The 27813-nt window shown below is 40.7% G+C and overlaps 3 protein-coding genes across 7 annotated transcripts; all 3 read left to right on the top strand.

Moving 5' to 3' along the window:
• Positions 1-3908: 3908 nt before the first annotated feature.
• Positions 3909-8143, top strand: LOC108925287 (prokineticin receptor 2-like). The gene is made up of 2 exons (XM_018737114.1): positions 3909-4360; positions 7432-8143. Exons 1-2 carry the CDS (start codon positions 3909-3911, stop codon positions 8141-8143), a joined length of 1164 nt encoding a protein of 387 aa, XP_018592630.1.
• A 1121-nt stretch (positions 8144-9264) lies between these two features.
• Positions 9265-17874, top strand: top6bl (TOP6B like initiator of meiotic double strand breaks). 5 transcript variants are annotated; one of them, XM_018737496.1, is made up of 16 exons: positions 9265-9561; positions 10076-10199; positions 10693-10743; positions 11035-11147; positions 12569-12652; positions 12995-13050; positions 13294-13362; positions 13531-13720; positions 13992-14136; positions 14588-14719; positions 14911-15032; positions 15131-15241; positions 15694-15792; positions 15903-16023; positions 16461-16693; positions 17799-17874. In XM_018737496.1, exons 1-16 carry the CDS (start codon positions 9541-9543, stop codon positions 17835-17837), a joined length of 1710 nt encoding a protein of 569 aa, XP_018593012.1. In that variant the 5' UTR covers positions 9265-9540; the 3' UTR covers positions 17838-17874. The 5 variants fall into 5 exon arrangements, with proteins under 5 accessions (XP_018593012.1, XP_018593011.1, XP_018593009.1 ...); XM_018737495.1 differs by having other exon boundaries at positions 10037-10199; positions 16464-16693; XM_018737493.1 differs by having other exon boundaries at positions 10037-10199.
• Positions 17875-18540: 666 nt separating this feature from the next.
• Positions 18541-27813, top strand: pola2 (polymerase (DNA directed), alpha 2). The gene is made up of 18 exons (XM_018737492.2): positions 18541-18640; positions 18975-19099; positions 19264-19355; positions 19855-19912; positions 20311-20420; positions 20521-20717; positions 21061-21149; positions 22422-22574; positions 23144-23206; positions 23328-23376; positions 24025-24149; positions 24742-24780; positions 25629-25702; positions 26000-26108; positions 26410-26516; positions 26614-26670; positions 26769-26895; positions 27068-27813. The coding sequence occupies exons 1-18, from the start codon at positions 18556-18558 to the stop codon at positions 27218-27220; spliced, it is 1812 nt and encodes a 603-aa protein (XP_018593008.1). The 5' UTR covers positions 18541-18555; the 3' UTR covers positions 27221-27813.

Here is a 27813-nt window from a genome sequence, read left to right as displayed (position 1 = left end):
TCTTTTTGTTAAATTTTTTTATTTTATTTTACACCCTGGCTGAAGAAAGAGCTAATCAAACAATGAAATGAACAGTAATAGGAAACTAGACCTGGTGTTGGGACAATTGCTCTGCTTCTAGGACTTCAGTGCATAGTTGTGTGCTGTTCCACCAATGCAGAACCACACTGCCACCAACACAATCCAGACTACCTTTTTGGCTCCATGGCAAGCAAATGTATGCAGGCATGTCCACAGGTCACACTTACTTACTCCTTTTTCACTGAGACATTGTTTCTAGATACCAGAGGCTGTGTCAATGAGTGACAATACTATGAAGCCTGTGAAATAAGTGCTGTAGGTGGAGTGTTGGCCATCGTGATCTGGAAAAACAGTGTACGTTACTGTGTGCGTTTCTTTATATATAAATATATCACAAATGTATGATGATCGTCCCTGAAATGCTGTGTTTGAGCAGAGAACAGTTATGAGAAGTCTGAAAGAGTTGGCACACTGAAAATGACTTCCAAAAGAGAATGAGCTCTTTCTGTCATGAACATCATTCTCAGAGTCCTGTAATTAGGTTAGCAAATAACTAGAAGATGTAAAGCATCCAACACGACACCTACGCAGTCTTGATTCAGTCCTTGTCACATGCTGGAGGGAGTTCGTTGGCCTACTGGCCACCATCAATTATTAGCTCAAGACAGTAGGACACCAGTAGGAACTAGTTCTAATGGTATATTGTTTCAGGCAACTGGACCTTCACCAGTGGTCCCCCTAGCGGCCAGCTGGGCCAGCGCTTCTACCAACTTTGGACTGAGCTGTGCCAGTGCCTGTGCAGAGGTTAGCAGGCACCAGATGAGAGACAACTCAATGCCCCTGCAGCCTCTATCACTCCCATCCTGGGTGTAGAGTACACACTGTACCTGTTCTGCGCTCCTACTGTACAAAGGGCTTACATTTGATACTTTAATAGAAAGTTGCAGGAGCACTCCCTCGTGCTGCATTCTGCCCAAGACCTGGCTGTTAGAAATCCCTGTGCTATATATCAGTAACACATACACGTGTGCTTTCAACTGTTAAGAGCCTGTTTAGTGCTTTGTGTGATGCAAAGACAGCTGCTGGGAGATTTGATCTTTTCATTGAGTTGCAGTTCTGGGGGTTCGCAGGCATTGCTGCATCATCCACATTCGTGCGCACAACACGAGAAAGATGATTTAGGATCTGATCTTCAGGCTTAAGATAACTGAATTTAGTTGTTGTGAGGAGTGAATTTTGATGAGAAGCATCTAGCACAGACGTGAGTCAGGAATCAGAACTCCGAATGGCAGTGTTATGTCTGAACTAATGAACTTTCAGGGTATTTTTCATGAGGGTGTTTAACCGCAGTGTAGGCGTACTACTAAATTGCACTGCATTTCAGAAAACGTACACTAGATTCAGTCGAAATTGGTTACTGATAAGAACTTATTTGGCAGGGGGTGTATCGTCTCCTCCATAAGCTTTTAATTTCTTGTGCATTTCATCTGGCCATTTACTCCTTCAGTCCATACCCTTACAAACTAATCTGTAAACTGGAGCACCTCCGTGTTAGTAATTAACTTATCACACGTAATACGTCTGCTGAAGGTAAATAATTACTATTACTACTGATACTACTACTGTTACTACTACTACTACAACACCCGTTACTACTGCTACTTACATATTATATTTTGCTATGACTGCTGTTGATAGGTGCATCGGTAAAACCAGATTGTATATGTCAGTGTGCTGTGTAGCATTTTCACTGTTGACTTGTGTTCCTATATCAGACTAAAAAAAATAAAACATGATTTAAGGCAAAAAAAATTGACTTGTCTCTTTACTTTACAATACAATGATACAATTAACAATAATAATACGACCTGCTGGTGCCCAAGCTTAAACTTTTACAGTCATTTATAGCTGGGCATACAGTTGGGTACCTTGCTACCTCTACTTCTTTTTAAAGTATTAAAGCAGCCCAGAAAACAGATCTTAGAGATGAGGTTGACATAATTATGCTCATGTTCCGTAATGGTAAACCAATCTCACTGCCAGTATTTCACAAGTTGTTGAAAGTTATTTACCACAGAGGCTGCATTTTTAATGGTATGTGTAATGACCTCCTCCTGGGAAGCAGTGGAATGCAGATTCCTTCCACAGTACTGTTTAGGAGATACAATTAATAAGTTAGTAATTTAGGGGATCCAATTAATTTATTACTCTTAAATTATGCTACAACATTAGATGTTGCTCCTTGATGTCTCCCTTCCACGTAAATATTCTTGCATTTGGTCGAATGAGAATAGACGGAGGCAGCCTAGAACGAGAGTAGCTCTACAAAACCATCCCTCTAATGAGGGACTGTTTGGGAGAAATGGACAGTGAGGGAGGAGGGATGAGATTGACAGGGGGACATTAGTGACTCGCTGAGTCACATTCCAGACAGTCTGCTTACAAGAGAGCAAAGGGAGGACAAAGAGACAGTGGACTGCTGCTCTCACTATCACTGTGGAATAATTCTTGGAACAACTTCATCAAAAATATTGAATTTTAGTCAAAGATAGTGCATTTGTAAGGTGAAGAACTTCTGGACAGCAACCAGGCTTGTGTAGGACCTGTGGAACATCTGACCCTGTGACCCCCTGCTGTGGAGACCAGTCCTGCTGTACAAAAAGAACTGGCTGTGAGTGACACTGAACTGAGAGCAGCCCTCCTCTGGGCTTCAGCTCCGCGCATCATCCTCTGGAGGACAAGGACCTGTCACACCTCTGCAAAGTAAGTCTTTCCACACTGGCAATGTGTAATCATAACATGTTTTGCTTCCAGGATTTATTTTTTTCTTTTATTATTATTAGGTATATTTCATATCCCATTGTTTTTAGTCGTTGAAATTCATCTTAATGCACATATTTTTAAGTAGAGTAATTAAGCATGAGTACATTTACTCATTCATCAGACACTTTTCTCCAAAGCGACTTCCAACAAACTCGTAGTGTTATCAGGCCACACACCTTATTCATCAAGGTGACTTACACTGCTAGATACACTACTTACAATGAGTCACTCATCCATACATCAGTGGAACACACTTTCTCTGTCACTCACTCACTATGGGTGAACCTGAACAGCATGTCTTTGGACTGTGGGAGGAAACCAGAGCACCCGGAGAAACCCACACAGACATGGGGAGAACATGCAAATTCCACACAGACTGAGTGGGGATCGAGCCCATGTCCTCTCGCATCACCCAGGTGCTGTGAGACAGCAGCACTACTCACTGTGCCACCGTGCATCCCTGTAAAATTCATAATTCATAAAAATGGTGCACGCTGTAAAATAGTATGTTTTATCTATCTGAAAATAGATGGATATAATACCATGGACTAGTAACACACAGCTCAGCCCTACTTGATACAGTATATCCTGTTTCTTCCTGAGTCAAAGTCATCATTAAAAATGAGGAATATAACTATATTTCTTAGTCTAAATGTAAGCAAGATGTACATTTGTAAAACCTTTTCAAAACCATACTTGCATGGACATATTGACCAAATACTGACAGCAGTTTATAATACATGAGTACAGTATCTGAACATGTTTTTAAAAATTGCTCTACCTCATTACTGCAAAACCCCCCATGGTTCTAGTTTCTTGCTATGTTCTTCTACCTCTCTTAATTTGTTACTATACTTTTTGTAAACTGGATGTCTATTTTTTTGCGAATTAGAACAAAAAACAACGATTTTGTGTAAGGCAGGCAGTCTGTCTACTGTATGCTTTGTGAACATACAGTACATATGTACAGTATACACAGTTTATTTTAATTTAGCAGGTCTTCCACGAAAGGAAGAGGATATCTGAGGGCATTTCCCCCTTCCCACCATCACCAATATTTTCCAATGGAAGATCCTTGCTTTGAGCTAACAGGCTTCATACACTCCAACAGCACAGTGAGGAACCTCTCAGACTGGAACTGTGACTATAGCAACATATTGGGAGGCTTCTGGGATGAGGCCCTGGAGACGGGGGACCGCGCCCACCTCGCTGTCCGGGCAGTGATTGGTGTGGCCCTGGCAGCCATCATGCTGGTCTGTGGGGTCGGAAACGGAATGTTTGTCTGTGCCCTGGCGAGGTGCAAGCAACTGCGCAGCCTCACCAACCTGCTCATCGCCAACCTGGCAGTGTCCGACCTGCTGGTAGCGCTGGTGTGCTGCCCCTTCGAGATGCACTACTACGTGGTCAGAGAACTGTCTTGGAGCTTTGGGCCGGTCATGTGCTCTGCTGTCACCTACCTGCGCTCCGTGTCCCTCTATGTGTCCACCGATGCTCTGCTGGCCATCGCTGTTGACAGGTGACTCTACTCATTCACTGTCCTGTGGACAATACAGACAACCAACGTGTATCTTCATATCTTCTGCCACACTAACAGTGTATAGCAGCTGGGACATCCTTAACACATCAATTGTAACTCTGCCCAGCCACCCACAAACAGTCACTCCCACTATCAAACATGTACCCTTACTGCATCTGGCATGCTCCTCATCTCTCCTTTCTCTTCAGCTCAGCTGATGCCATGCCAGTATCGACCTGTCTCCTATCCTTCCCACTAACAAACGTGACATTTAGGTTAAATTAGTCAGAACAAATGATTAGTCATAAAATAAAGGTGTGTGTGTTGCAGTCCCTTTTCTGCCTCCCTTTTCCTCTCTCATTAATTGCCTCATTTGACAACACATCCAATTCCATTAATTTTATTAGTCATATTAATTTTATGCTCAAAGATATTTTATGTTGTAGACATAATCAATGATCCTTGTGCTGAACTTAAGAACACCCACACACACACACACACATTTTCTGAAACCGCTTGTCCCAAGCAGGGTCGCGGTGAGCTGGAGCCTAACACGGCAAAACAGGGCATAAGGCTAGAGCGGGGGAGGGGACACACTCAGGATGGGACGCCAATCCATTGCAAGACACCCCAAGCAGGACTTGAACCCCAGACCCACCAGAGAGCAGAACCCGATCAAACCCGCTGCACCACCGTGCCGCCCTGAACTTCTTAGCTAAATATCATCTTTATTATTTTTCTCTCATTAACTTTTTTAACCTGATACAGTAACAGTTTTACCTGATTTTACTCAGACTAACTTACTTAGAACTGTACCCATCCACATAGATGGATTTCTGTGGCGCAACTGAATTAAGATATTAGGATTAAATGTCTTTCCACCAAGGGTCTCAAACACCTTGGGTACCGTCAGGTCATCAGATCATGTCTCTGCTACCTTCTTAGCTAACTGGGTTGTTACTGACCACAAGCAGATACAATTGTGTTTCAGTGTTTTCCACTCTGCTGCTATAAAACTGTCTGAAATTGCTTATGTCACTATCAATAGTCATGTCCTTCTCTCTTATGTCCTACAATAAATGTCATACAAAGTTTGTTATTAGCCATCAGTAATCACAACTTTTGTCAAATCAATTTGGAAAAAGTAATTTCAACATTAAACACAAAGGGGTTCCTGGAGAACAAAGGAAAGTGTTGATAAAAATAACCACACAAAAGAGCATTATAGTTAACAGTGATGAAAATAACTGATAATAATACTGACAATTTAGTGAATTGAAACAGAGATAGAAAATTAATTTTTTATTTATAGGTTACAAATTATTTATCCTTGTCATATACCTGCAATCTGTGCCAAACCGTGTGTCCACTGACACTCCACTGCTGACCACCGCTGTAGACAGGTGACCTTATATATTCTGTAATCCATTTATACACAACTTCTCTATTTGTTCATGTTGTACAGTTTAAAAAAAAACAGAGAAAAAATAATCTATCAACATAAATAAATGCAAGCCCCTGAATAGGTAAATATTTAGTGTAGTGATTTAGCATCCGAACTTGTGTTCAAAAGATTATTACTTTAATGCATTTCAAGCTGTGTAAATATGTAAGCGAGCAACCATCAATGAAAGTATTTATGTAACCCCTATAAGACACTGTGAGCAAGGGTAATAATTTTAAATTAACATTAAGAAATATTATTTATTATATAGAGCAGAACAAGGAAATGTGTAGTAATTCAAGATTATGAAAAAAATATGATCATTAGATAAATATGTTTTTGTCGCTATAAATGGTATTTGAACCATATCGGGTTATTACATGAGAGTCCTCATGGTTTGCCTTCCAGTCTATGAACCATTAGATTCTAGCACTCTAGATTGCTTGACAGGCTCCAACACTGGATGTATGTGAACCTCTCTGGTCACAACTGTCATTTATGAGGTTTAACAGCTGGAATTTTTCACAATTGTCATTTTTTTGCGATATTAGATATTAAATTGCATGGTTTTAGCCATGACCATCTATTGTCCATCCACTCCTTCTTTGCTATATGCTTCTTAAATTTGAACCTTCCATATGGCCATGTTAGCAAAAGGGCTTGTAAAACAACTGCAATGTCTTGGACTATTGTTACTGACTGTTAGAACACAAGGTGGTCTCTGTTTGTTGGGTTCCTTTCTAATTCTGGATCTAATTATGGAAGACATTTACACTCAGGACAGGGCAGCTGTTTCTTATGGGTCAACTCCTAATTTGTTCTGTCTCATGCTGAGCATGACTTGTGCAAATAGTCATGGAGTTTTCAAACCCTGAAATAATGGCCATGGGCCAGGACACTGTGCCCAAGATAGATTATAAATGAAAAGGTGGAAACCACAACAGAAGTTGAAGTAGAGAGGAAGACGAAGAAGATTATTGTCTGTTTTTAGTCAGCAAAAGCCACCTTCATCTTGCTAATAGTAAGTTCTGGTGGGTGGTGCACCAGATGACCATTGATTTTGTAGGAAAGAGGTTGTCAGTGATCCAAACTTGAATCAGACAACTGAAGTTTCTACTCATCATCCTGGTTGTAGAATTCATAACAGTTTCTACAGCTTGGTGAGACTTTCCTTTGCCTTACCTTTATAGATTTCACTGTGAACTGACTTCATTGTGCTGCTCCACACTCATCACTTGGTTGGCTTTTCCGCCGCTGTCGAAGGGAAAACACTTTCGAACACACCTCATGTTAACGACTTGAAATTAACCTCACAGCATAATGTAGATTCCACTGTGTTACATGATGCAACAATTCCAACATTCCTTGTACCACTGAATTTGTTATAGTTAGTCATCCTGGACAATTCTTCAGATTTTTTCACACACTACCTCATTGAAATTTTTCGCACCACAGACTGCTCACAAAAATTAAAATACAGTGGTGTTAATCACAGTTGCTTGCAGTGTTTCTTGTGTATTTTAGTTTGTTCTTTGCATTTGGTTAACTTGTTTTTAATGATGATGTAGATTCTTTGTGTCTTCTTGTGATCCAGTTATAAAGTGATGGCTTTCTCTCCCTGTCATAGATATCTGGTTATTGTCCATCCACTGAGACCCAAGATGAGTCTCCAAAGGGCTTGGTGTGTCTTAGCTACCACCTGGATTCTTTCCCTACTGGTGGCCCTGCCGTCTGCCTACTTTAGCACACAAACCGTGTTTGACTCCTTCCATGACTCCCCTGGCCACAAAACCTACTGCGTACAGATCTGGACAGCTGACAAGGCCACACTCTACAAATCTTACTTCCTGTTTCTCTTTGTGGTCCAGTTCCTTCTGCCTGTCTTGGGTATGTCTGGGTGCTACGCCTGCATTTGCCAGGAGCTGTGGTTCAAGCGTCTACCAGGTGTCCAGACGGATCAGGTCCAGGCCCAACTAAAAGCACGTAGAAAGACTGTTATGCTGCTGCTTGGGATTCTGGTCACTTTCATCATATGTTGGGTACCCTACTATTGCTACTCCCTTATCCGGGACTTCTTCCCCGGGTTGCTGTTGCGTGTTACACACTCTGTGTCCGTGTACTACTTGGTGGAATGCATTGCGATGAGCAACAGCATCATGAACACCGTATTTTTTGTCCTGGCCAAGCACAAGACCGGGCGCTATGTACGGATGGCCCTGCTCCACCGTTGCCACCTCAAGCCCTGCCCTCACACCTCTGAGCAGGCCTCCGCTGAGCCCAACTCTCACAAAAAACAGGGTCATGTGTTCAGTGGCACCACAAGACCTGAGGCAGTGTAATTAACTGTAGAAATACCCTAATTTTTTCTAAACACAGTAGTACATGCTATTACGTGTCGGGGACAGAAAAGCTCGGTCTTGTAGTGCTACAGTCCTGCAGGTTTAGGTAAAGCATAAGTACCTAGGATATATGGTTTCCTGCATTTATTTATTAACTATTACAAGGTTAAATAAAGGTTCAAAGGTTGAGAGGAATGATAGGAGAAACACCTTGGTTAACAGAACTGCTTATACCTATTATTGATCTATGATTAGAGTAGAGCTGGTAGAGTAGTGGTTAGAAATGCTGCTGCTGCCTTTGGACCAAAAGGTCACAGGTTTGAGTCCCACCCCCAGCTGTAGGACCCTTGTGCAAATTACTACATCCTGAATTACTACAGTAAAATTACCTAGCTGTATAAATGGGTAAATAATTCTAAGTAGCTCAAAATTGTAAGTCACTTTTGAGAAAAGTATCATCTAAATGAATAAATGTAAATATAATGCATAGAGAGAAACAAAACAAATGGAAGAACAGGCACTTTTCTTCTGGAAGGAGATTTTATGTCTGGATTTCTATATATACTTTCTGTTTAGCAATGTTTGGTGTATTCGCTAGATTAAAAATCAGAAGTCCAGTGTCGTGTCTATATGTGCTGATATTGTTTTGTTGTATTTCTGTGTATGGAAATGATAGGTCATAGCTGCCATTTTCTAGAATGATATTTAAAGGTCAGATTATAGACATCAGTTACATGATGGGTCTGTCATTAAAAAGGTTATCCGTGGCCACGTTTTAGCTGCTTAAGAATGAGTGTAGTTACATGCTTTGAGCAAAATAAAGTAAAATGTCACTTTCTGGACAGGCACAATTCATCAGAAGTAAAATATTTTGTTTCCTAAGTCAGGTATGTTGGAATAAGGAATATTATGTTATGTTAGGCAAATGCTACTTTGATTTAATTAATTAATAAATAAATAATGTTTATGTGGGTGTGTGAATATGTACATCTGGGGGTGTTTCATGTAATTCAAGATGACACTGTCACATTATTCCAAGTAACCATGTCATGGGACACACACCTTCCAGAATTATCCATTCCAAGCACACTTGTACGTGACATGCGATGAAGGAACGGAACCTGTGATGTAATTTTAAGCGCAAACACTTCCAAAATGTGCAGCGTTCAGTCAGATAATTATTATTATTAGTAGTAGTAGTATAATTCTTTAAACGAACAACTTAATCCAACCGCATTAGTGAATATACTCGAAGTTACCTTGAGGCCCATTTTCATTTAGGCGGGAAAAGTGTGTCGGAGACGCCGTACGCTCAGCGTCTGCGCGCGACACTTCGTTCGGCGAGGGAACCGTCGGATTTCGAAGCGCCATTTTGTGACAGAGGGGTAAAGAAGCAGATGGACAGACACGTACTGCAGGTTTGTAGTGAGTTACACTAAAGCGAACGGAACGGTGTTCGTAGTGCTAGCAGTTTCTGATCCAGTCGTGCATCCGGAAAGATTCTTCGAATTGAGACAACGAACTGCTTCACCACGACGCGCTCCCACTCGAGTACTCCATCGGTCTGTGAATTCCCAGTACAAACTGTCACTTATGATCCCATAGAAGTTCCCACTTCATTCATTTTACACTTTTTTTTTGGTTTTCCGAGTTCGAAGTCTTCTCGTCTTACTAGTTCAACCTATGTATCTTAATTTTAAATCTCCATAATTAACCTTCTGAAATTTCATATCTACTTTGTGTGTCTTCTGGCATTTGTAAGAGAAAATGCTTGTTTGTGATGAGAGTAACATTTTTGTATTCTTTATGTGCTGCTGTTGTCATTAGTAGCAAATGAACAGGTGCTGGGGTGTTTTCTCCTTTACGGGTGTTGTGTGTAAGTTGCCCATGTAGACCTGTTGCAGCCCCATCACACACCTTCCTGCGTGTCAGGCCATCAGGCTGGTCCTGATCCAGATCCACCGGGCCGAACAGCGGCCAAAGCCTATGGATGGCGGACTGTGGGTCTCGGTGTCCTCACAGACCAGCCCGTGTTCTCGCACTCTGAGCTGCACAGGTACAGTGAGTAAAAAATGCATCATTCCAGTTTCCTTATCAACTCACATATCATCAATAAACACTTACCCAGAACTGGGTCACAGTAATCCAGAGTCTAGGGCACGAGGCAGGGTACACCCTAGAAAGGGCACCAATCCATGGCAGTGCAGTCATTCTCACACATACACAAACTAAAGGCAGTTTAGGTTCACCAGTTCACCTGAGAAACATGTTTGGACTATAAGAGGAAACCTACATGGACACGAGGAGAGCATGCAGACTCCACTGAATGAGTAGGGATGGAACCCACGTTCAAAATGCACACCCCAGGCACAGTGAGGCATCAGCCCTACCTGCCACAGCACTTTGCTGCCCTTTTTCATCGTCATAGTATAAGTAAAGTCAGTTTTTGTTTGATTACTGTTGTGATCCGTCTTTGTATAATTTTGTTCTTCGTTCTTCTATTGATCATGAATTACTAATGTATCTTTGTATGTTTACACTGGGCCAAGTTGGTGTTGCTGGTCTCTGGGGTTCAGTGTTCTCAGAAGAGCTTCAGGATGGTGAGAATTACTATGAAAAGAACAAGTTCCAGGAATTTCATCTTGAAAAAGTTCTTGACAAGCACATTTCCAAGTTTTTAGTTGAAATGTGTATAAAACTAAAAATATAAGTTTTGAGTTTGAAAAAGCGAGTTTGTTCAAGATGGGTCAGTAGGTCTCTTGTTCATCAGAGAAGCCAAATCAGACAAAATGGACTTGAAGTGCTAAAATGAATAGTCCTGGAACCTTTATTCTGCTTTGATGGTGCATATGTGTTTACACCTCTCTTTTTGTCTTTGTGTTAAATATCAGAAGTAAAGCAGAAACTGGCATTATTTGCCTTTCTCAGCTCACCTGCAGACAAAGAGGAGCTCAGCACATTCACTGATAATTGTGGGCCACTTCACTTTCACTTGTCTTTCCAGGTACATGATCCTCACCTGTGCAAATGCTCATAGACCCTCATGTACCTGACACCTTTCAGGAAAGTCTGTATTCAGGTTTCCTCTGAAGGTCTCTTCTGTTTTCTGTTAGTTATCTTTGCAAAACGTCAAGTTTTGGACAGCAAAATTTGATAAAATAATTAATTTGACTATGATGTTAATTGTCTTCATCTGGAGTTTTATAGGACATCTGCAATTTAGAACACATTTTCATACAGTAATAGCACAAGATACACCCATTTTAGTTACAAGAAATTGACTTTTTGAGGAATTTCATTTAATACCCTAACTGTGACTTACAAGATGTTTCTTTGTGTTTACTAAGAGTGAATTTGGATTTCATGTGCCTCCCAAAAGTTCAACTGTGCAAAACATATTTACATTCTTTCAGCTGCCACTTTTCTCAAAAACAAATTACAGTGATTAACTAGTATTTACTGAAGCCTTTATCCAAGGTGACTTACAATGCCAAATATGCCAACAGTCTCTGATAGTATATCTGATATTACAACAGCTCTCTCTGGTGGTGGAAGACTTAAAAACAACTAAGTGACAAGTTCAGCTTCGAGTGTCATATTATGTGTGGCATCATGTATACACCACCTCTTTTAATTGCTTAACTCCATAATTTTGATGTTTCTGAGATTTTAAAGATAGTGAAGTGCAGTACATTTCAAGAATACCTGTGGCAGCAAAAAGCATGGCTGTTAAGGACATGGAATTAACTGAAGGTTGCTGTTGTACTCCCGGCTACTGCTTTTCTCTTAGAGCAAGCTACTCACCCTGATTTGCTCCTTTATGCATAAGTCTTATAAACTGATTTTAATATTGTAAGTTTGAAAGTGTCAACTAAGCCATAAAACTAATAATAGTAGCAAGACATGTGCTTAGGTTGGAATAAAACCAGCAGACACTTTTCCTGGCAGAAAAAGATTAAAATCACAGCTGCAATTCATTCTCCGCTAAGTTGGACTCACGAATCTGGAAATTCAGTGTGAAAAGTATGTTGGCCAATAATAACCAGCACAGAACTGAATTAAGCCTATCATTAAAACATATTGGCTTTGTTTAAAAATAAATAATTAGCATATAAAAAACCCAGCTTCAAGCACTCTTAAAGAGAGCTATGAAAGACTGACCAAAAAAAATTATATTTCAGGTACTTTAATCTTTAAATTACTTCAGTGGCCTAAAGATTGAATTTTATCTATCCAACTTTTGGTCACAGGACCAGTCTTGCAATTACAGAACCAGTGGCTGACCTACATTTCAGCTAAATTTAGTTAATAATAATAATAATAAAAAATGCCTTAAAAGACTTCAAAAATCTGTAGACTTAAAAAACGTTTGTCTTATGGCCTGTAGCATCTCCCGCATGTTTGTATACACTTTCACAATTCCAGGTGAGAGCTGGAGGTGACACTGGTAAGGTGAACTGGTCAAGGACAGAACAGTTCTTACACAGAGTCAGTCTTGTTCATGCACAGGTAAGAGCTCACTTCTAGGACCATCTAACTAATGGACCATTGCAGCCATATTTGTAACAATGGGTTTTAGAAATGATTATTCAGGCAATCTTAACACTGCCTGATGTACTGGGAAAAACTGGAATACTTCAGTCAAATAACTCATAGTTGAGAACTTGATAGTATAATTAAAGTAGGTTAAAATGGTTTTTGTAACTTTTCCCCAGTAACTTCAGTAACACTCATACATCTCAATACACAAAACTTTTCATATGGATTATGTAACTGGTGTTGTTTTATGTGTTGTTTGCAAATGATCTTTGATTTAATACAATGGCAAATGTGCTTAATTTATGTAACTAGGTGGAAATTTATTTTACTGTGAAGATCAATGAATCCATAAAACAGCAAGTCTTTAGGTAAGTACTAATAATGTTATTTAATGAAATTGAAATCTTCTGGAATTTTCATGTTTGGAACATTTGACTATAATATTTTCTGGAATAAGACCAAGACAGTTGTTTGTTGTTCTATACCCGCAGACACAAGCAATGAATTTGGCAATTTTTAGTATTTGTGTGTGACCTACATGTGTCCAGGAAAAGTAAGAAGACAGACTGTGTAATCACTGTTTTTTCTTGGTCAATATGTCTATCCTGCAGATCTTGGCCAGACTGCAGATTTACATTAATAGGTTGTAGCCTGGTCACGGACAATACCTCCTATCTATTGTGAGTCTCTTTCACAACTACTGTTTTGTATCACATTTTGCGATAGTGAAAAGACAGGTAATGTGAAACTGATGGTATTGGTCAAATAACTAAGGGCTACATCTAGAGCACAAGCTTGTCTAAGCACAGGGGCCTATGGAGTCTGAGAGCCTTGTCCATGTGCTACAGGTGTGCCCCCCCTGTTGGTCCAGGCCCACAGTGTGCCAGGCTACACCCTGTGCAAGGTAGTTCCACACCCCTGGTACCCCCTCCAGATGTAGCAGAGATGTGTGGGGTCATCAGTCTTCTCCCTGTAGGAGCACTTAGCCCCTGCCTGGACCAGCATCCCAACCAGCCAGCCTGCGTTGCTGACATACAAATATCCTCAATCCACCATTCAGCCTCTGTGTGTATGTCTTAAACTATTCACATTTACATTATTTAACCAGTACATTTATTAAAACTGTCAGAATCGATCATCGTAATCTATCTTTTCTGTGAAGTTACTAATTTTTCAGAATTTTAATTTTTTTAATAACTTTTTGAATCTGAATGTTTGGATTTTGTAATGTTTATTTTAGACACGTAAGACCAAAATGATACACAAAAAATGTTTTATATACCTTTATCCTTTCCTTAATGGTCACTACATTTTACTCTATGGTCCTTCCAATCTACCCCTGCTGCGAGGTGATGGAGAGGGTCCCTTGGACTTTTTATGCAATCTCACACATTTCTTGCCTTGGGAGGATTTTGGTCTTTCTGGGGTGCGGTTTTCAGAAAACACACTTAGAGGTACTTGGCAGGGGTGATTTTTACCAGAGTGGCAAGTTGTGATATTTTCATTACATGATTGATGTTGGATTGCTTTTTGTTTTTGTAAGGATTGGTGTGTTGTTTAATTGAGGTTAGATTGACGATGACTGTTCATGTAATTAAGGGCTGCAGTAATTCTTATATTTCCCACTACTGGAGGAAAAAAATCTGTTACTGCCTTTGCAGGAGGATGAACTGTTCAAGTTATCATACCACTTGCTTAGCAGATTAATCAAGCATTGCTTATTACCTAATTTTAGGTTTAATTTTATAAAATCAGAAACTATTTCAAGAGACTAAAGCTATTTCAGAAGGAACAATGTTCAAGCCTGCAGTTAAACCTGCAACCCTCTGATCCTCTGCATGGTTGCATACAGCATCAGTTTCACAGTTCTGACAGTTACTTTTGCAACTGTGTGTTGTCTGCCAGGCACTTTGTCCTCTGAGTTGGTCTACACTATGGACAGGACTGAACAGAATGATGCTGTGAAGCAGACTCTCTTTCTCTTCCTCTTCCTCCAGCACAGTGACCCCTTCCACTCTGACTTGTCTGACTTCACAGGTGAGACAGCCACCTGCTACATCGAGCTGGTTTCACTGTAGCATGTTGAATCCTTTACTACTTCCTGGTAGTGCCCTACACAAAGTATCCTGGGTAGTGTGTATGGTGTCATTGTCTTATATGAATTATCACTAAACAATTTTGTTATGCGACTTAAAGGTTGTTACTGGTGCTTTTAATGCTATTGTCAGACAGTGAGGAGATTCTTGTACAAAATCTGGACCTGATCCTTCAGCACAACAGTGAAATAGTGAAGTCAGCCATATACTCTATCCTGAGTTCCACCCTGGGTGTGTCTTTAAAGAGAAAACAGGCAAGCAAGTATATCACTGGGTCTCCTTTTATGGGACAAATGTTCACTCACAAAAAGTTTTTTTTTTTTAAGGCCTGTGCTCTTGCTTGTTTTCCCAGGCCCAAGAAAAGATACAGGCTGCCTTGCCTGTTATCCTTACCTCACTGTCCACTGTGGTGAACAGCAGCAGCTGTCTGGACTTCAGGAATGCTTGTCTCAAAAAAATGAAGGTACAGATACATTCAACAAGCTATGCAGCACAAAGTTTGCTGACAAGCACAGTGGAAATGAAATTCAATAGGGGAAACAAGTTTGAACAAGCCCTGTCCTACACATGATTCAGATTACTCTTTGTATTTTAATAACTTCAGTGACTTAATATGCAGAATATCAAAATGCACAAAACAGTTCATCTGTATAAAACTTTTTTTACCGATGTTATTAATCAAAACATCATTATCTGAAAATCAAAACTTATACTGCATTGTGTCACTAACAGTTAATTTAACAAAAATGGCAATGACTAAATACCATTTTTATTAATAGATTAAATAAAATGACAATTAACCTGATACAGAGTACAACTTTTTCAACATTGTAGTCAAGATACACAGGATGAACTTGAAGTGAGGATCTCATTGTGCTTGTGAAAAAGTGTTTCCATTTTGATATGGGACTGCAGGTTCTAGACACGAGGGAGCTGGGGGATGCTCTTCAACGGTCTCTCTTGGGGGTGGTGGAAGGCCGGTACGTACCGAGCCGAAAGTGTAACAGCAGCAAGGTAATGTTTCTTCCAACACAGTTAATCCCAAATAGGGATCTTCTTCTTTGAAAAACTTTTAGGAATACCCTGAGACTGAGTTACTCACCTATGGTTTTGTGTCACTATAGCAGTCTATGAAAAACACCTCAGATACAAGGGATGAGGTGGTTTCCATACGCAGTAAAGGAAAGGTGAAGAAAAATAATCAATTAGAGGACATTTGTGCTGCTCATTCCTGCCCTGACAAAGGTGAGAATGAAACACCACCACCTGTGGTGAGAATTAAATACTCTGCACCTTCTGTGTTTGCCCCATTCAAGCTTGAATAAAAAAAAAAAAGGATCATTCTGCAGTTAATGCCATGTAGTACATGATTTACAGTACAGTGTTGGCTTTTCAATCACGTTTTTTTTTATTTATTTTCAATATTTTAATGTTCGCTCGATTTCTAAAAGGAGTTACTACTTTCACATCCTGATGCTAATTAGAGTGCGCAAGTCTAATGAGCTGCACTTCTATGAAATGTCAGTTGCTAAGGGGAAAATACAGAGTTTCTAATTATTCTTAGAATTACAGTATCAGCGGGGAAGTAAGGAAAAAAATAGTTAAATTGGAAACAGTCTAACAGTTGTATACTCTGCAGGTCTTAGATCTCAGCACTTTTTCTGGATATGATCTGTTCTAAGCAGGCAGATCTGCTGGGAAGACTGTAGGCAAGGTGGGCCAGAAGTCCTGCACTGGGAAGAGACGACGAAAGGGTTTGGCCAGCAGTCTCCCTGCAGTGCACAAACTGAGACGCAGTGGGTACCAGAGGACAGCTCTGTGTCCTCCGCAGCCACCCCTGGGTCAACCTGCTGCCTCTGAGCACATGGTACAAAATATTTTGACTGCATCTCCACCTGACCAGGAGAATAATCAGGTGTGTGGTACACAGTGTTAAAGGAACACGTACAGTGAGCCTGCTATACATGTTAGTCTCCAGAATGAATTAGTGTTTGCTCTGTAATTATCGTTGGAGTGCCACTGGAATTCACAGTGTACTTTGAAAAGACTTTTGCCTTACTTTTAAAATGGTGTAACATACAAATACCCAGTATAATTCAATTGTTTATTTTTATAAAGTGTGCTTCTCATGCAGTGAAACAGAATGCTGATCAAATGGTTAGAGGCAATACAATAATGTCCTTGTAATATTAATACATTTATTTAGTTACCGGATGCTGTTCTTAAAAGCGACTTACAGTGTTAATTTGCCTACAAATATTTACCCATTTATACACTTGGGTAGTGTTACTGGAGCAATTTTGTGGTTAGTACCTTGCTCAGTGGTACTAGAGCCAGAGGTGGGGATCAATTCTGCAACCTTTGGGTGCAAAGGCAACAGCTCTAACCACTACGTTACCAGCTGTCCCTACATTGTATGTGTATTTCCCTACACAATACTAAAAATGGTTGGCTATACATTAAATTTCTACAATAGCAGTGTAATTATTAAAGCTGTCAGTAATCCTACTAGCTGCAGAGGAAAGGACCAAAAAACACTCAACTGAAAGGTAAGGAAAAAACTTACGTGGGTCCACGTGTCAATGGCTGCCAACCCCTCCAAGGCATTTGAGAATTAAAAAGAGACTTTTAAGTCAATTTACAAGTATTTATAATTGAAGTACAATGAAAAATTAGGTGTTTTTGAAAACTCAAATTTAGCAGGGTGAAGGAACAGAGATCAGATTAATGATTTTTAGTTTAGTAAAGAATGTAATTCCTTATCAGTGCATTTCCTGATCCTTTCAAGAACTTCTTTGGTGATATAATAACTTGCTTGTATTTGGGGACCAAGGAAATATTATCAGCTGTATTCAACAGAGTTATCCACTAATTTTTGAGGGGAAACATTAGGCTTCTGTTAACACTTGAGGGGATGTGTTCCTTCATCTCACCTTGTTAGGCGTATGTAGTCAGTGATTGTGAGGCCCAGACTAAAGGCAGAATTTTCCCCATTTCTGTTGTTTGTGTTCTTTCCACAGGAGGATGATACATGGTTGTCAGTGTTTGACTGGGAATGAGAATACAGAAACCATCAGTTTGTAGATTTAAGTTGGGACGGCAGAACTGCATGTACAGTCACCACTTGGTCAATGCAAACACTCACTGAAATGTTCATGTCACTAATAAATTAGGCAGGTGCAACTGTCTGACGTATTGAATTGTAATTCTTTTTAAGTTTTGCCACGCATAATAATAAAATATTTGCCATCTTTCAATTCGGTGTTACTTTCATTACATAAATTAAAGCGCGCAATGAGCTCCTCGAAGCAACTGCCTGCCTCTGCAGGGATCTGCCGGGGGAGGGGGGGAACAGTAAGAGTCATGTGACTGTTAGCGGGCGTGTAATTGGTTAGCTTTCTGCTGCCGTAAAGTGGGTCTGTTGGTGGCGGGATTTTTTTTTTGCGGCAGATGGAGAATAGCAATAGAAATCAGTGAGGTTTTAAAGTTTTCTTTTCTTCTCGCTCTAATAAACCTTTTATGTTCCTTTACAGCTCACTTGTGTTAAACAACTTGCTTATTATTTTCGCGCTGCTCCGATTTTTTTTTTTTTTATACAAAACATTTTCTTCCGCTGAGTTTCGGGCTCTCTCCGCTCTCTCTGTGCTGCTGCAGTGCAGTGTGTGACTCTGACTGTCCGGGCCAGACAAGTGTCACACTCACAGTCAGTCTGCTGTTGAGTCGGTTAGTCAGTGACCGTAGGTCAGCGGATTGCCGATTGTTGGCTCACACGTTGCGATGACAGCGGTCAGTGTGGAGGATATCCGTGCGGGGCTCGCCGTGTTCGATGATCTCTGTGAAGATGACCAGGTCCTGGACAGAAGTGAGTGTCTGTCTTGCAGATAAATTATTCTCACACAACGTCTAAGTACGTCTCTATAACCCACAAATTGGGAATGATGTTAATCAGGTAGACCTGCTGTAACCTTTTTTCGGGAAATAAGTATGTTGCCGTTATTTAACTGACGCATTAGACTTATTTATATAATCATTTGATGATTGGTGTGCTAGTGTTTACTGTATACAGTAGGGTATTCTTACTGTACCAATCCAAAGTATTTTGATCAAGGCCTGTAACCTTAAACATTATGCCACCTGCTGGCCCCAGTGTCTGTAGTAGTGTTCATGTTTGTCTCACTGTGCTCCTGTCTTCACAGTGCTGGAACAGTGTATTTGCCATCAGATGGATTGTGATGATCTTATTAATGAGTGGGTGGCCTTCAGCACCACCAAGGGAGGACTGAAGCTCACCCTGGACATCTTGGAGCAATTTGAACATGAGGTGACTTGGGTGGCTGCAAGGAGAAGGCTGCACTGTCGCAGCTTTAAGAGGATACCTGTAGCATCACGTGCTTCTCACTTTGTCTAATATGTCATCATCTTGAGTCCTTTATTAGACTTTACATACCATAAAAACATATTGTGTCTTTGCTTTGTATTCTGCAGGTGCTTAACAGAAGAAAACACTCCAAACAGAGCTTTTTAAAGAAGGAGGAGTTGCAGAACAGAATGAGAGATGTGAATTCTCTTCAGGACCTGTATCCTGTAAAATGTTTCCTTAAAGAAATCATTAGAGAAAACTATGGCATTTAAGACAGTTTAGTCTTTATTGTGACACCTTTATTACTGCAGTTTTGTTTCATTGCCACACCTTTGTCGTAGCTTAAATTTCCCTGCAACACACCTAACTTCCGTGAGATGCTGTGGAACACCATAACTCTGCATTGGACAAGTGATTATTGATAGTGGATAGATGGAATTTTGGTTACATGCTTTCTTCAAAACAACAACAGCAGAAGGATCCCTGTCTTTAGGATACCAATACAAATTTGTGTTTTTAGCTGCTTTGTTGTTGCTGCACATTCTGGTGTAATTGTATTTAGCTAAATTAAGTACAGATAATTTGCTTAAGAGTCAATAGACGATTGTATCCAGAAGGATGTGGCAGGCTTTAGCAGGAACTGGAGAGAGTGGTGCTGTGATCTGCTGCCTGCTTCACAGTGCAGATGTTAGGATCTCTTAACTTGTCATCCTTAGAATCAAAGCTGAGGAAGAGGAGGAAATCCTTTTGGACTCATATTCCACCCCAGCTAAGGTTGGCCCCCCTCAATATACCTATAATAACTGATTATGCTGTTATGATTTTCTAATTAAGATATTTTGATACAATAAAAAAATGTAGTTGACTGCAAATGGTCAGCATCACCAAAAAGTTAAGTGGTTTTGAGATGTTATTATCTGAGTTTTACAGAATACTTTTTTTTGTACTTAATCACTAAATGGCCTGATTACTCTGCATTTTTGTCCTTTCTTTTTTATAGTAGGGCTGGAAAATACATTCTTATTTAAGTACCAATTTTTCCTTCAGGCAGAAGCCTTGTTTAATCCTCTTTGTGAAACTAGTGAGTTCCCTTTGAGAAGGAATACTTGTTGGTACAATAAGTAATCAAAAGAGAAGGCAGCATGGGCTTTTGCGATTCTGTGTTTTTGTAGGGTTCTCAGAAGCGGGCCCTCACAACACCAGAACATCCACAGTCCAAAAGGAGTACGTCATCAATGCTCAGTCCCCGTCTGCTCCTCTCTCCTGCCAGTTTCTCTGCTGGGTAATTGCCCTTCTCCCTCTCACCCCTGGAGTCATGGAACATTAGGGTACCTGCCCCAGACTTACACATGGTCCCTTTTCCCTGTTTTTTGTCTATGCAGTTTGACCCCCTCTCAGAAGTACAGCTCACGTGGTGCTCGTGGGGAGGTGGTGTCTACATTTGGGACAGTCCAGGGCACCCGCTGGGTGGGCAAAAAAGGCAAAAATGCGATTAGGGTGGAGTTGCTGGAAGGGCAGGACCAGTCACTTGGGAGCAGTTATAAGTTCATGTTTCAGAGGCTTCGCGACATCCGCAATGGTCAGTTTTGGTACATTTTCACAAGTTATTGTATTTGTAAGAATAATTTGTCCTTTTAACCAAGAAATGTCCTAACGTATTGGTCTGAAGTATGGCTGTCTCTGCAGTTCCTCTGTTCTTACCTTGTTTTCTAGTAATCATGTACTACTTTACATGGGAGTCTAGTCCAGTTGTATCAACTCCTTTGTGTTTGTTGTTAAAATGTATCTGAGAAATGAACTGCATTATTGCCCGTGGAGACAAGTGTTACCTGCCCCTGGTCTGTGATCTGTAGATCTCTCATTAGATTAGCCTTAGATAATATGGTCCACCTGATGGTGTGGTGTTTTACATTTCCTTTCAGTTCTGATAGAAAAGATTGAAGAACTTGGAGAGGAACTGAGGTCTCACTTCAAGATTGAGGAGTTCTCACCTGTCACTCTGCCTGCCCAGGTAAACTGCTGCTTTTATTTCCTCGCTCTGTTTAAATGTTGGTCGCCTCAGTTTCTCAGTTCATGTAACGCTTGCTGTGTTCCTTCTGAGTTACTGTTGTTTCTTTTGTACATGTCTAAACTTCTCAAGTTAGAACTGATCCAAATTGAAAGTATAAATAGAGCCAGTGTCTACCAGCAGTGGGGTTATAAATGCTTTCAGTCCGGATATTTGGATGTGCTGATGAGATTTGAACTGTTCTTCTTTACAGGTGTCAGACAGTTTTATATGTTATGGTCATACTTAACTAGTTTTTCACAGTTCATTTTGCGATTTGTGGTATGTTTGGCATCGCAGCTAATTGAGGAACACTCAGTGAATTTGTTGAATTAAGTGTAGGGCTTGTTCCTCAGCTTGACAAAAAAGTGACAGTGTCTACATTCAGGCTTAACACTTTCTAGACGTTGATCTTTTGCATTTTAAATATTTTGTCCTGCATTTTGAGGGGGGAAATGAATCTGTTAGACTGCTTGGCAGCACTGTGATGCAGCAGGTAGCACTGGCACCTCACAGCACCTGGACTGTTTGAGAGCACGTTTGAATCCAGCTCGGTCTGTGTGGAGTTTGCATGTCCTCCCCGTGCCTGTGTAGGTTTTCTTCCGTTTCCTCCCACAGTCCAAAAACATGTGCTTCAGGTTAATTGGAGACACAAAGTGGCCTTTAGTGTGTGAGTAAGTGAGGGTGAGAGTGGTTACCCTGCAGTAAACTGGTGCCATCTCCAGGGGGTACCTTGCCCAGCCTTGCATCCAGTGATTTTGGGATGGTCTCTGTGATGCTGACCAGGACAAGGAGTTATGGAAAGCAAGTGAGAGTGAGTGATTAGAGTACTAACAGTGTCAGTTTTGCTCAGCCCTCTCCATTTAAATGTGTAGGCTAGCAGTCTTATTATAGCTAGTTTGCAGGTTTGCTAAGTTAGTTGCATTAATACAGGGTTTCTTAACAGGGTCCTAGGATGAGTAGTGGTAAAGTTGTGTAAACCTAAATATTTTGTGAGAAAATGTTTTGGTATAAAAGAACAAGGCACACCCTTTTTTTTTTTTTTTTTTACTTTGCTCATCACTCGTTTCGCTTTCCCTTCTGAATGTGTGTGCTGATGCAAGTAGTGACTTTGTTGCAACTGTGGTCAACTGCTTTGTCTTTGCATGACTTTTAAGGGGTCAGTGCGCAGTATGTTTCACTTTGGGATTTGAGTGAAGAATGAAACTCCCCCTCTTCTTCCTGGTCTTCCCACAGGACCCCATTACTGTCCTCGGTCAAGTTTGCTGCGACAGCAATGGGAAGCTCAATGCCCAGTCTGTGCTCCTAGAGGCAGGTCAGGACCAGGGGGGAAAGCGGGTTCCCCTGGACCTCTCAGAGCTAAAGGAGTACTCGCTCTTCCCAGGACAGGTGAGAGACATGAAGCCCATCCATCTGGACTTAACTTGGTTGTGGTCAATTTATTGACCAGGAGACCTATTACCCCCTCATTGTTTATTTTCAATGTAAATGCTGAAGTTGTTCAAAACAGTTTTGTCATTAATTTATTCATTATCAAAAACTTTAGCCAATGCAGGATCACAGTGATCTATAACCTGTCCTGGGTACATAAGTTTGAGACAGTTGGCACCTAGAATGGGAAACCAGTCCATCACAGGGCAGTTGCTCAGAATTGTACACCAAGGGCAATTTAGAGTTCCCACTTCACTGAAACACAAGTCTTTTGGGCTGTGGGAGAAAACCAGAGCACCCAGAGGAAAATCACACAAGAACTAGATTCAAACTCATGCTTCAGAACAGACAGCCTGGGAGCTCTTTAACTGCTTGTATTACAGTGCAGATTTTGAGAACTGTAACAGGACATGATCCTAGCTGTGCTGAGTAGGATTTGAAATGGATGCAACCTTCACTCGGAGCTTCCTTCAGGCAGATCCTCAGTGCTTCCTCCGTTGTGCCTGAGGCCTTGTTTTTTCCTCAAGGTTGTCATTATGGAGGGGATGAACACGACAGGAAATAGACTGGTGCCTTCTAAGCTGTATGAGGTTAGTGTGAGACTCTTGCACCCCCACCCCATTCCCAGCTTTCAAATCCTCCCCCACCTCCACCATACATTTCTATGTCACTTATGTGCTATACTCTGTCTGATATCACCTTGTTTTCTAGGGAGTGCCTTTACCGTTTTACTCTGCAGATGACCAGGACACAGCAGAAGGTAAGGAAGTTTAATGAATACTGCAGTATCTGTACTAATGCATGTGTACCCAGAACTGATCTACTGAAATACCTTTTCTTGGGAAGCATGAAATATGTATGCTGCTGTTCTGCCTTAGCTAGCTCACAGGGACAACAGAAATGCAAAGTGCAATAGATGTTTTAAAGTCTGCTCTGTTTTTTGTACCTTGGCACCTAAACTTTGGTTCAGAATGTTTGAGGTATATTGTTTTACCTTTGCAGTTTGCATACATTTCATGCAGTATAAGCAATTTCTAACAAGCTCTGTCTTGTATAGTGACCAAGCAACAACATCATAGTTCTTTCTACCTCTACGTTCAGTGTCTTACCAGTTCAGCCAGGTGTCTAGAGCTCCAGCCGTGCAGAGCTGCAGTTAAAACATGAAGTAGAGGGTCTTTTACCCTCCATTATTCCTTAATTGCTTTTTGAAATGAATATGTAAACAGTAAGTTGCTTTGAAAATTGGTCATTTAAAAAAAAAAAAAAAGGTAATTGAAACCTGTGTGTTTCACTGTTGATGGCTGGTGCTGCCGACTGCAGGTGTAATTCCTGTTTGCATCCATTCTGTAACTGCTGTTGGAAAATAAATGGTGTCTAGAAATCATTTTGACACTCTGTGGTTTCTCAGACCCTGAACCTGTAATGGTGATGGTTGCATGTGGTCCGTACACGCCCTCCGACAGCCTGAACTACGACCCCCTGCTAGACCTTATTGGTGTCATTACTCGGGACCATCCGGATGTCTGCATACTGGTGAGCTACCCTGCCCCTGACCTACTGCCAGGTGAACCATCCCAGTGCCTGTAAAGAATGTCCTAGGAGGGCTGCTAAGAAGTGTCCAGCACTTCTAATCAGCAGTTTTGTGATGTTTATTACTTTTTGGGCGGCACGGTGGCACAACGAGTAGCACTACTATCTCGTAGCACCTGGTTGGTGCGAGAAGACCTGGGTTCGATCCCCGCTCAGTCTGTGTGGAGTTTGCATGTTCTCCCTGTGTCTGCGTGGGTTTCCTTCCACAGTCCAAAGACATGCTGTTCAGGTTTCCCCCACAGTGCGTGAGTGACAGAGAGAGTGCATTCCACTGATGTATGAATGAGTGGCCCAGTGTAAGTAGTGTATCTAGCAGTGTAAATCACTTTCAGGTGAATAAGGTGTGCAGGCTGATAACACTACATAGAGTTTGTTGGAAGTTGCTTTGGAGAAAAGCATCTGCTAAATAAAGAAATTGAAATGTTTTTTTTTGCTAACCAGTGCTTTACTAAAACCTTCTCAGTAATGGTGTTCAGTGGGGTTATGATGTTTACCACATTCCTACTCATGTGTGCTCTGTGCTTGCCCCCCTTAGCTTGGCCCTTTTGTTGATTCAAAGCATGAACAAATTGAGGTAAGATGTACTTGCTGTTTATGTTTGTACTTGGCTGTAATTTTTACCGTTAAATGGTAAGAATGCATTTTGGATTGTGTGTTCTTTCTGAAATGTGGCTTTTTGGAGTTAGATATATTCTGTGGAAAACCCTCCTCTCAATCCAACTTGGCCATTACTCTGTATAATCAACTCAATTTTTAAAATGTATTGAGTGTTAATGTTTTAGTGGTAATGTGGGATACAACTCTCATCTAATTTAATTTATATTACACCATACTTAAACAGCACTGAACTATTTTCATGTTCTGCTGCCAAGTTAGAAAAAAGGACCATGTGACAATATGAAGGCATATGGACAATGCTGAGCAATACATTTATATAAACATTTTAAGTTCTTGTATTGGTTGGTGAAATGTCAGGGCCAAGGGGACAGATGGCTGCCTTTGTCATCTTAAAAGTTGAATATAAGTGGCCACAGTTATTTGGGTAGTTTTTTTACCCTTCAATGAAGCATCTGAATAAACAAAACATTAACATTGGCATGAAATAGATGATGGTTTTCATCAATGAAATTAGAATGAAAGCTATACTGATATATTTATGAACAAAACATTTTTGGGGAGAGAGTACATTTCCGTAGTGAATAATAGATGTAAATGTTAATTTCCTACCTTGGCCCACAAAACAGAACTTGTGTCATCCTAAGTCAATTTATACTGAAATGTGTCCAGCAAAATGTAGTCAGCAGTGACCTGAAGCATGAAAAGACCAAGCAGCAGCAGTATACATACAGGCCTCCTGTACGACTTTATTTGGAAATCTGTTATTGTTTGTATGAATAATAGAAAATGTTTTATCCCTTGCAGAAGTGCCAGCTGACTGAGTCATATGAAGCATTGTTCTTAAGATGTGTGGATAGTATCATACAAGGAACTAGAGGGTAGGTTTGTTGTTCTATGTGTGAATTGGGTTAGCTGCTGAAGGTATATAGCTCTCAGCAAACATCTTGATTTTCAGTCCTGCAGTTACAGTTATGAAAGTGACTGTAAACTAGTTTTACTTGTTTGTTGGGTTCTGTGTCTGTCTTTGGACAAATAGGAGATGTGAATTTGATGTATAGTTTTCAGCTATATTTGAGATAAGGTGAAGTGTTCTGAACTGGTCTTCTCCAGTTGCTTTTCTGTTTACCTGTAATGTTGCTCTTCCCTGCATCTCCTCTCTGTCACTGTCCCATCAGGGTGGGATGCCACTTGGTATTCGTTCCTTCTCAGAGAGATGTCCACCATCACTTTGTTTACCCTCAGCCACCATTCATAATGCCTGGACTCAGCAAGGAGGATAAGGAGGTGAGAACTAGCCCTAATGAGCATATAGTCACTTGTAGCCATGTCTGTGTGTCTGACATGGCAACCCTAGTTTGCTGATGCGTAGTGATTTAAAAGTGAGATCATTGTAGCTACGTGACACATAGAGATGTTGAAATGTTAGAGATGTGGGGGTTAGTATGCCTTCCACAACTTATCGTTTACGGTGGTGTGTGGTTACAGAACAGTTGGTGTCAGTTTGCCATGTTACTGGTCTGTTGCTAAAGATGATGATAGTGGATGGTCTTCCTCTATACATTGTGTCTATGTGTGTGCCCTTCAGCGTGTGTCTCTGGTGTCTGATCCCTCAACGCTGCTCATTGGTGGTGTGACATTTGGCTTGACCTCAACAGACATCTTTTTCCACATGGGAGCGGAGGAGATCAGCAGGTGAGATATGATGGATACAGAGATGTACGACATGGCCTCTCATCTTTCTGCCAGGTTCCCTGAACAAACTTAATTTTTTGGTGTTTGTGCATTTCAGTTTAACAAGCTCTGACCGGTTCACACGCATTGTGAAGCACATGCTGACCCAAAGAAGGTAGGAGTGTGTGGTTTACAGAATGAAAACTCTTCTTCCCCTTTTTACCTACCTTTACCTAGATGAGTAATTCCAATGATATGCCTCTGTATTTTCAGTTATTACCCTCTTTACCCCCCGGCAGAAGAGATCAACCTGGACTATGAGAGGTTTCAGATCCATGGACAGATGCTAGTGACCCCAGATGTGCTCATAGTGCCATCTGAGCTGCGCTATTTCATCAAGGTAAAAAACTTGGCTTTGCTCAGGTGGTTCATGTCTCCCAAAATGAGTTTAGAGATCGTGCTCAGGGGATCAAAAAGCAAGTGTATTTTCTACATTGCTCCAAAATTTTGTTTCTTTATTTTAAGAAGTTCTTTATTTTCTGTTCATCTGACACATTCCCTTACCTCCTTAGGATGTGATTGGATGTGTGTGTATCAACCCTGGCCGGCTGACTAAGGGGCAGGTGGGTGGGACTTATGGAAGATTGCTCATCCAGAGGAGCCCTCCATCTGCTGATGGGAAGAGACAGAGTCCCTGTATAGCCAGTCAGGTAGTGAAGATCTGATCCATGTGCTCACTCACTCATTTAAAAAAAAAAAAAAAAAAAAAAAAGAAAACCTTATTTCCTTCATAAAGTTAACTTTCCTTTGATATTCTTGTGTGTTTTTTACTCTGTAGCCCAAGTGAAGCATTTTTGCTGATAACTAGTACAGTGTCTGTGTAACTGGCCTTGGACCAATGCCATTTGTCCTAAATCTCACTGGCACCTAATCTTCCAAAGCAACTAATTCTGAAATATGTGCTGTATGCTGTATTCAAATGAAACCCGGCAAAGTGCAACTGTACTGGTACAACACGAACGTCAGTTTACACAAGGCAGTCTTGTGTCTTGTCATGTGACTGGTACAGTTCCATGTAATAACTGATAATTGAACATGTTCAGAAAAGACTGAGCATTTCTGTATGTGAGGAAATGGTTAAGATGCACGCCATATTAAAATGAGAATGAGTGGTGTGTGAAACTGTTATCAGCTACTGGTCTTGAATGTTTTCTAATAAATTATTTTCCTACTTTTGTGCTTTTCTTTCTCTTTTTAATTGATTTTATTGTTACTGAAAATATTAATGTTACTGGAAATAAAGGAGTAATTTGTCTTT

The sequence above is a fragment of the Scleropages formosus genome, chromosome 13 (assembly GCF_900964775.1).
Source record: "Scleropages formosus chromosome 13, fSclFor1.1, whole genome shotgun sequence".
In the NCBI taxonomy this organism is placed as follows: Eukaryota; Metazoa; Chordata; class Actinopteri; order Osteoglossiformes; family Osteoglossidae; genus Scleropages; species Scleropages formosus.
Note: the sequence above shows the minus strand (reverse complement) of the source record. Positions and strands in the feature narration are given on the sequence as shown.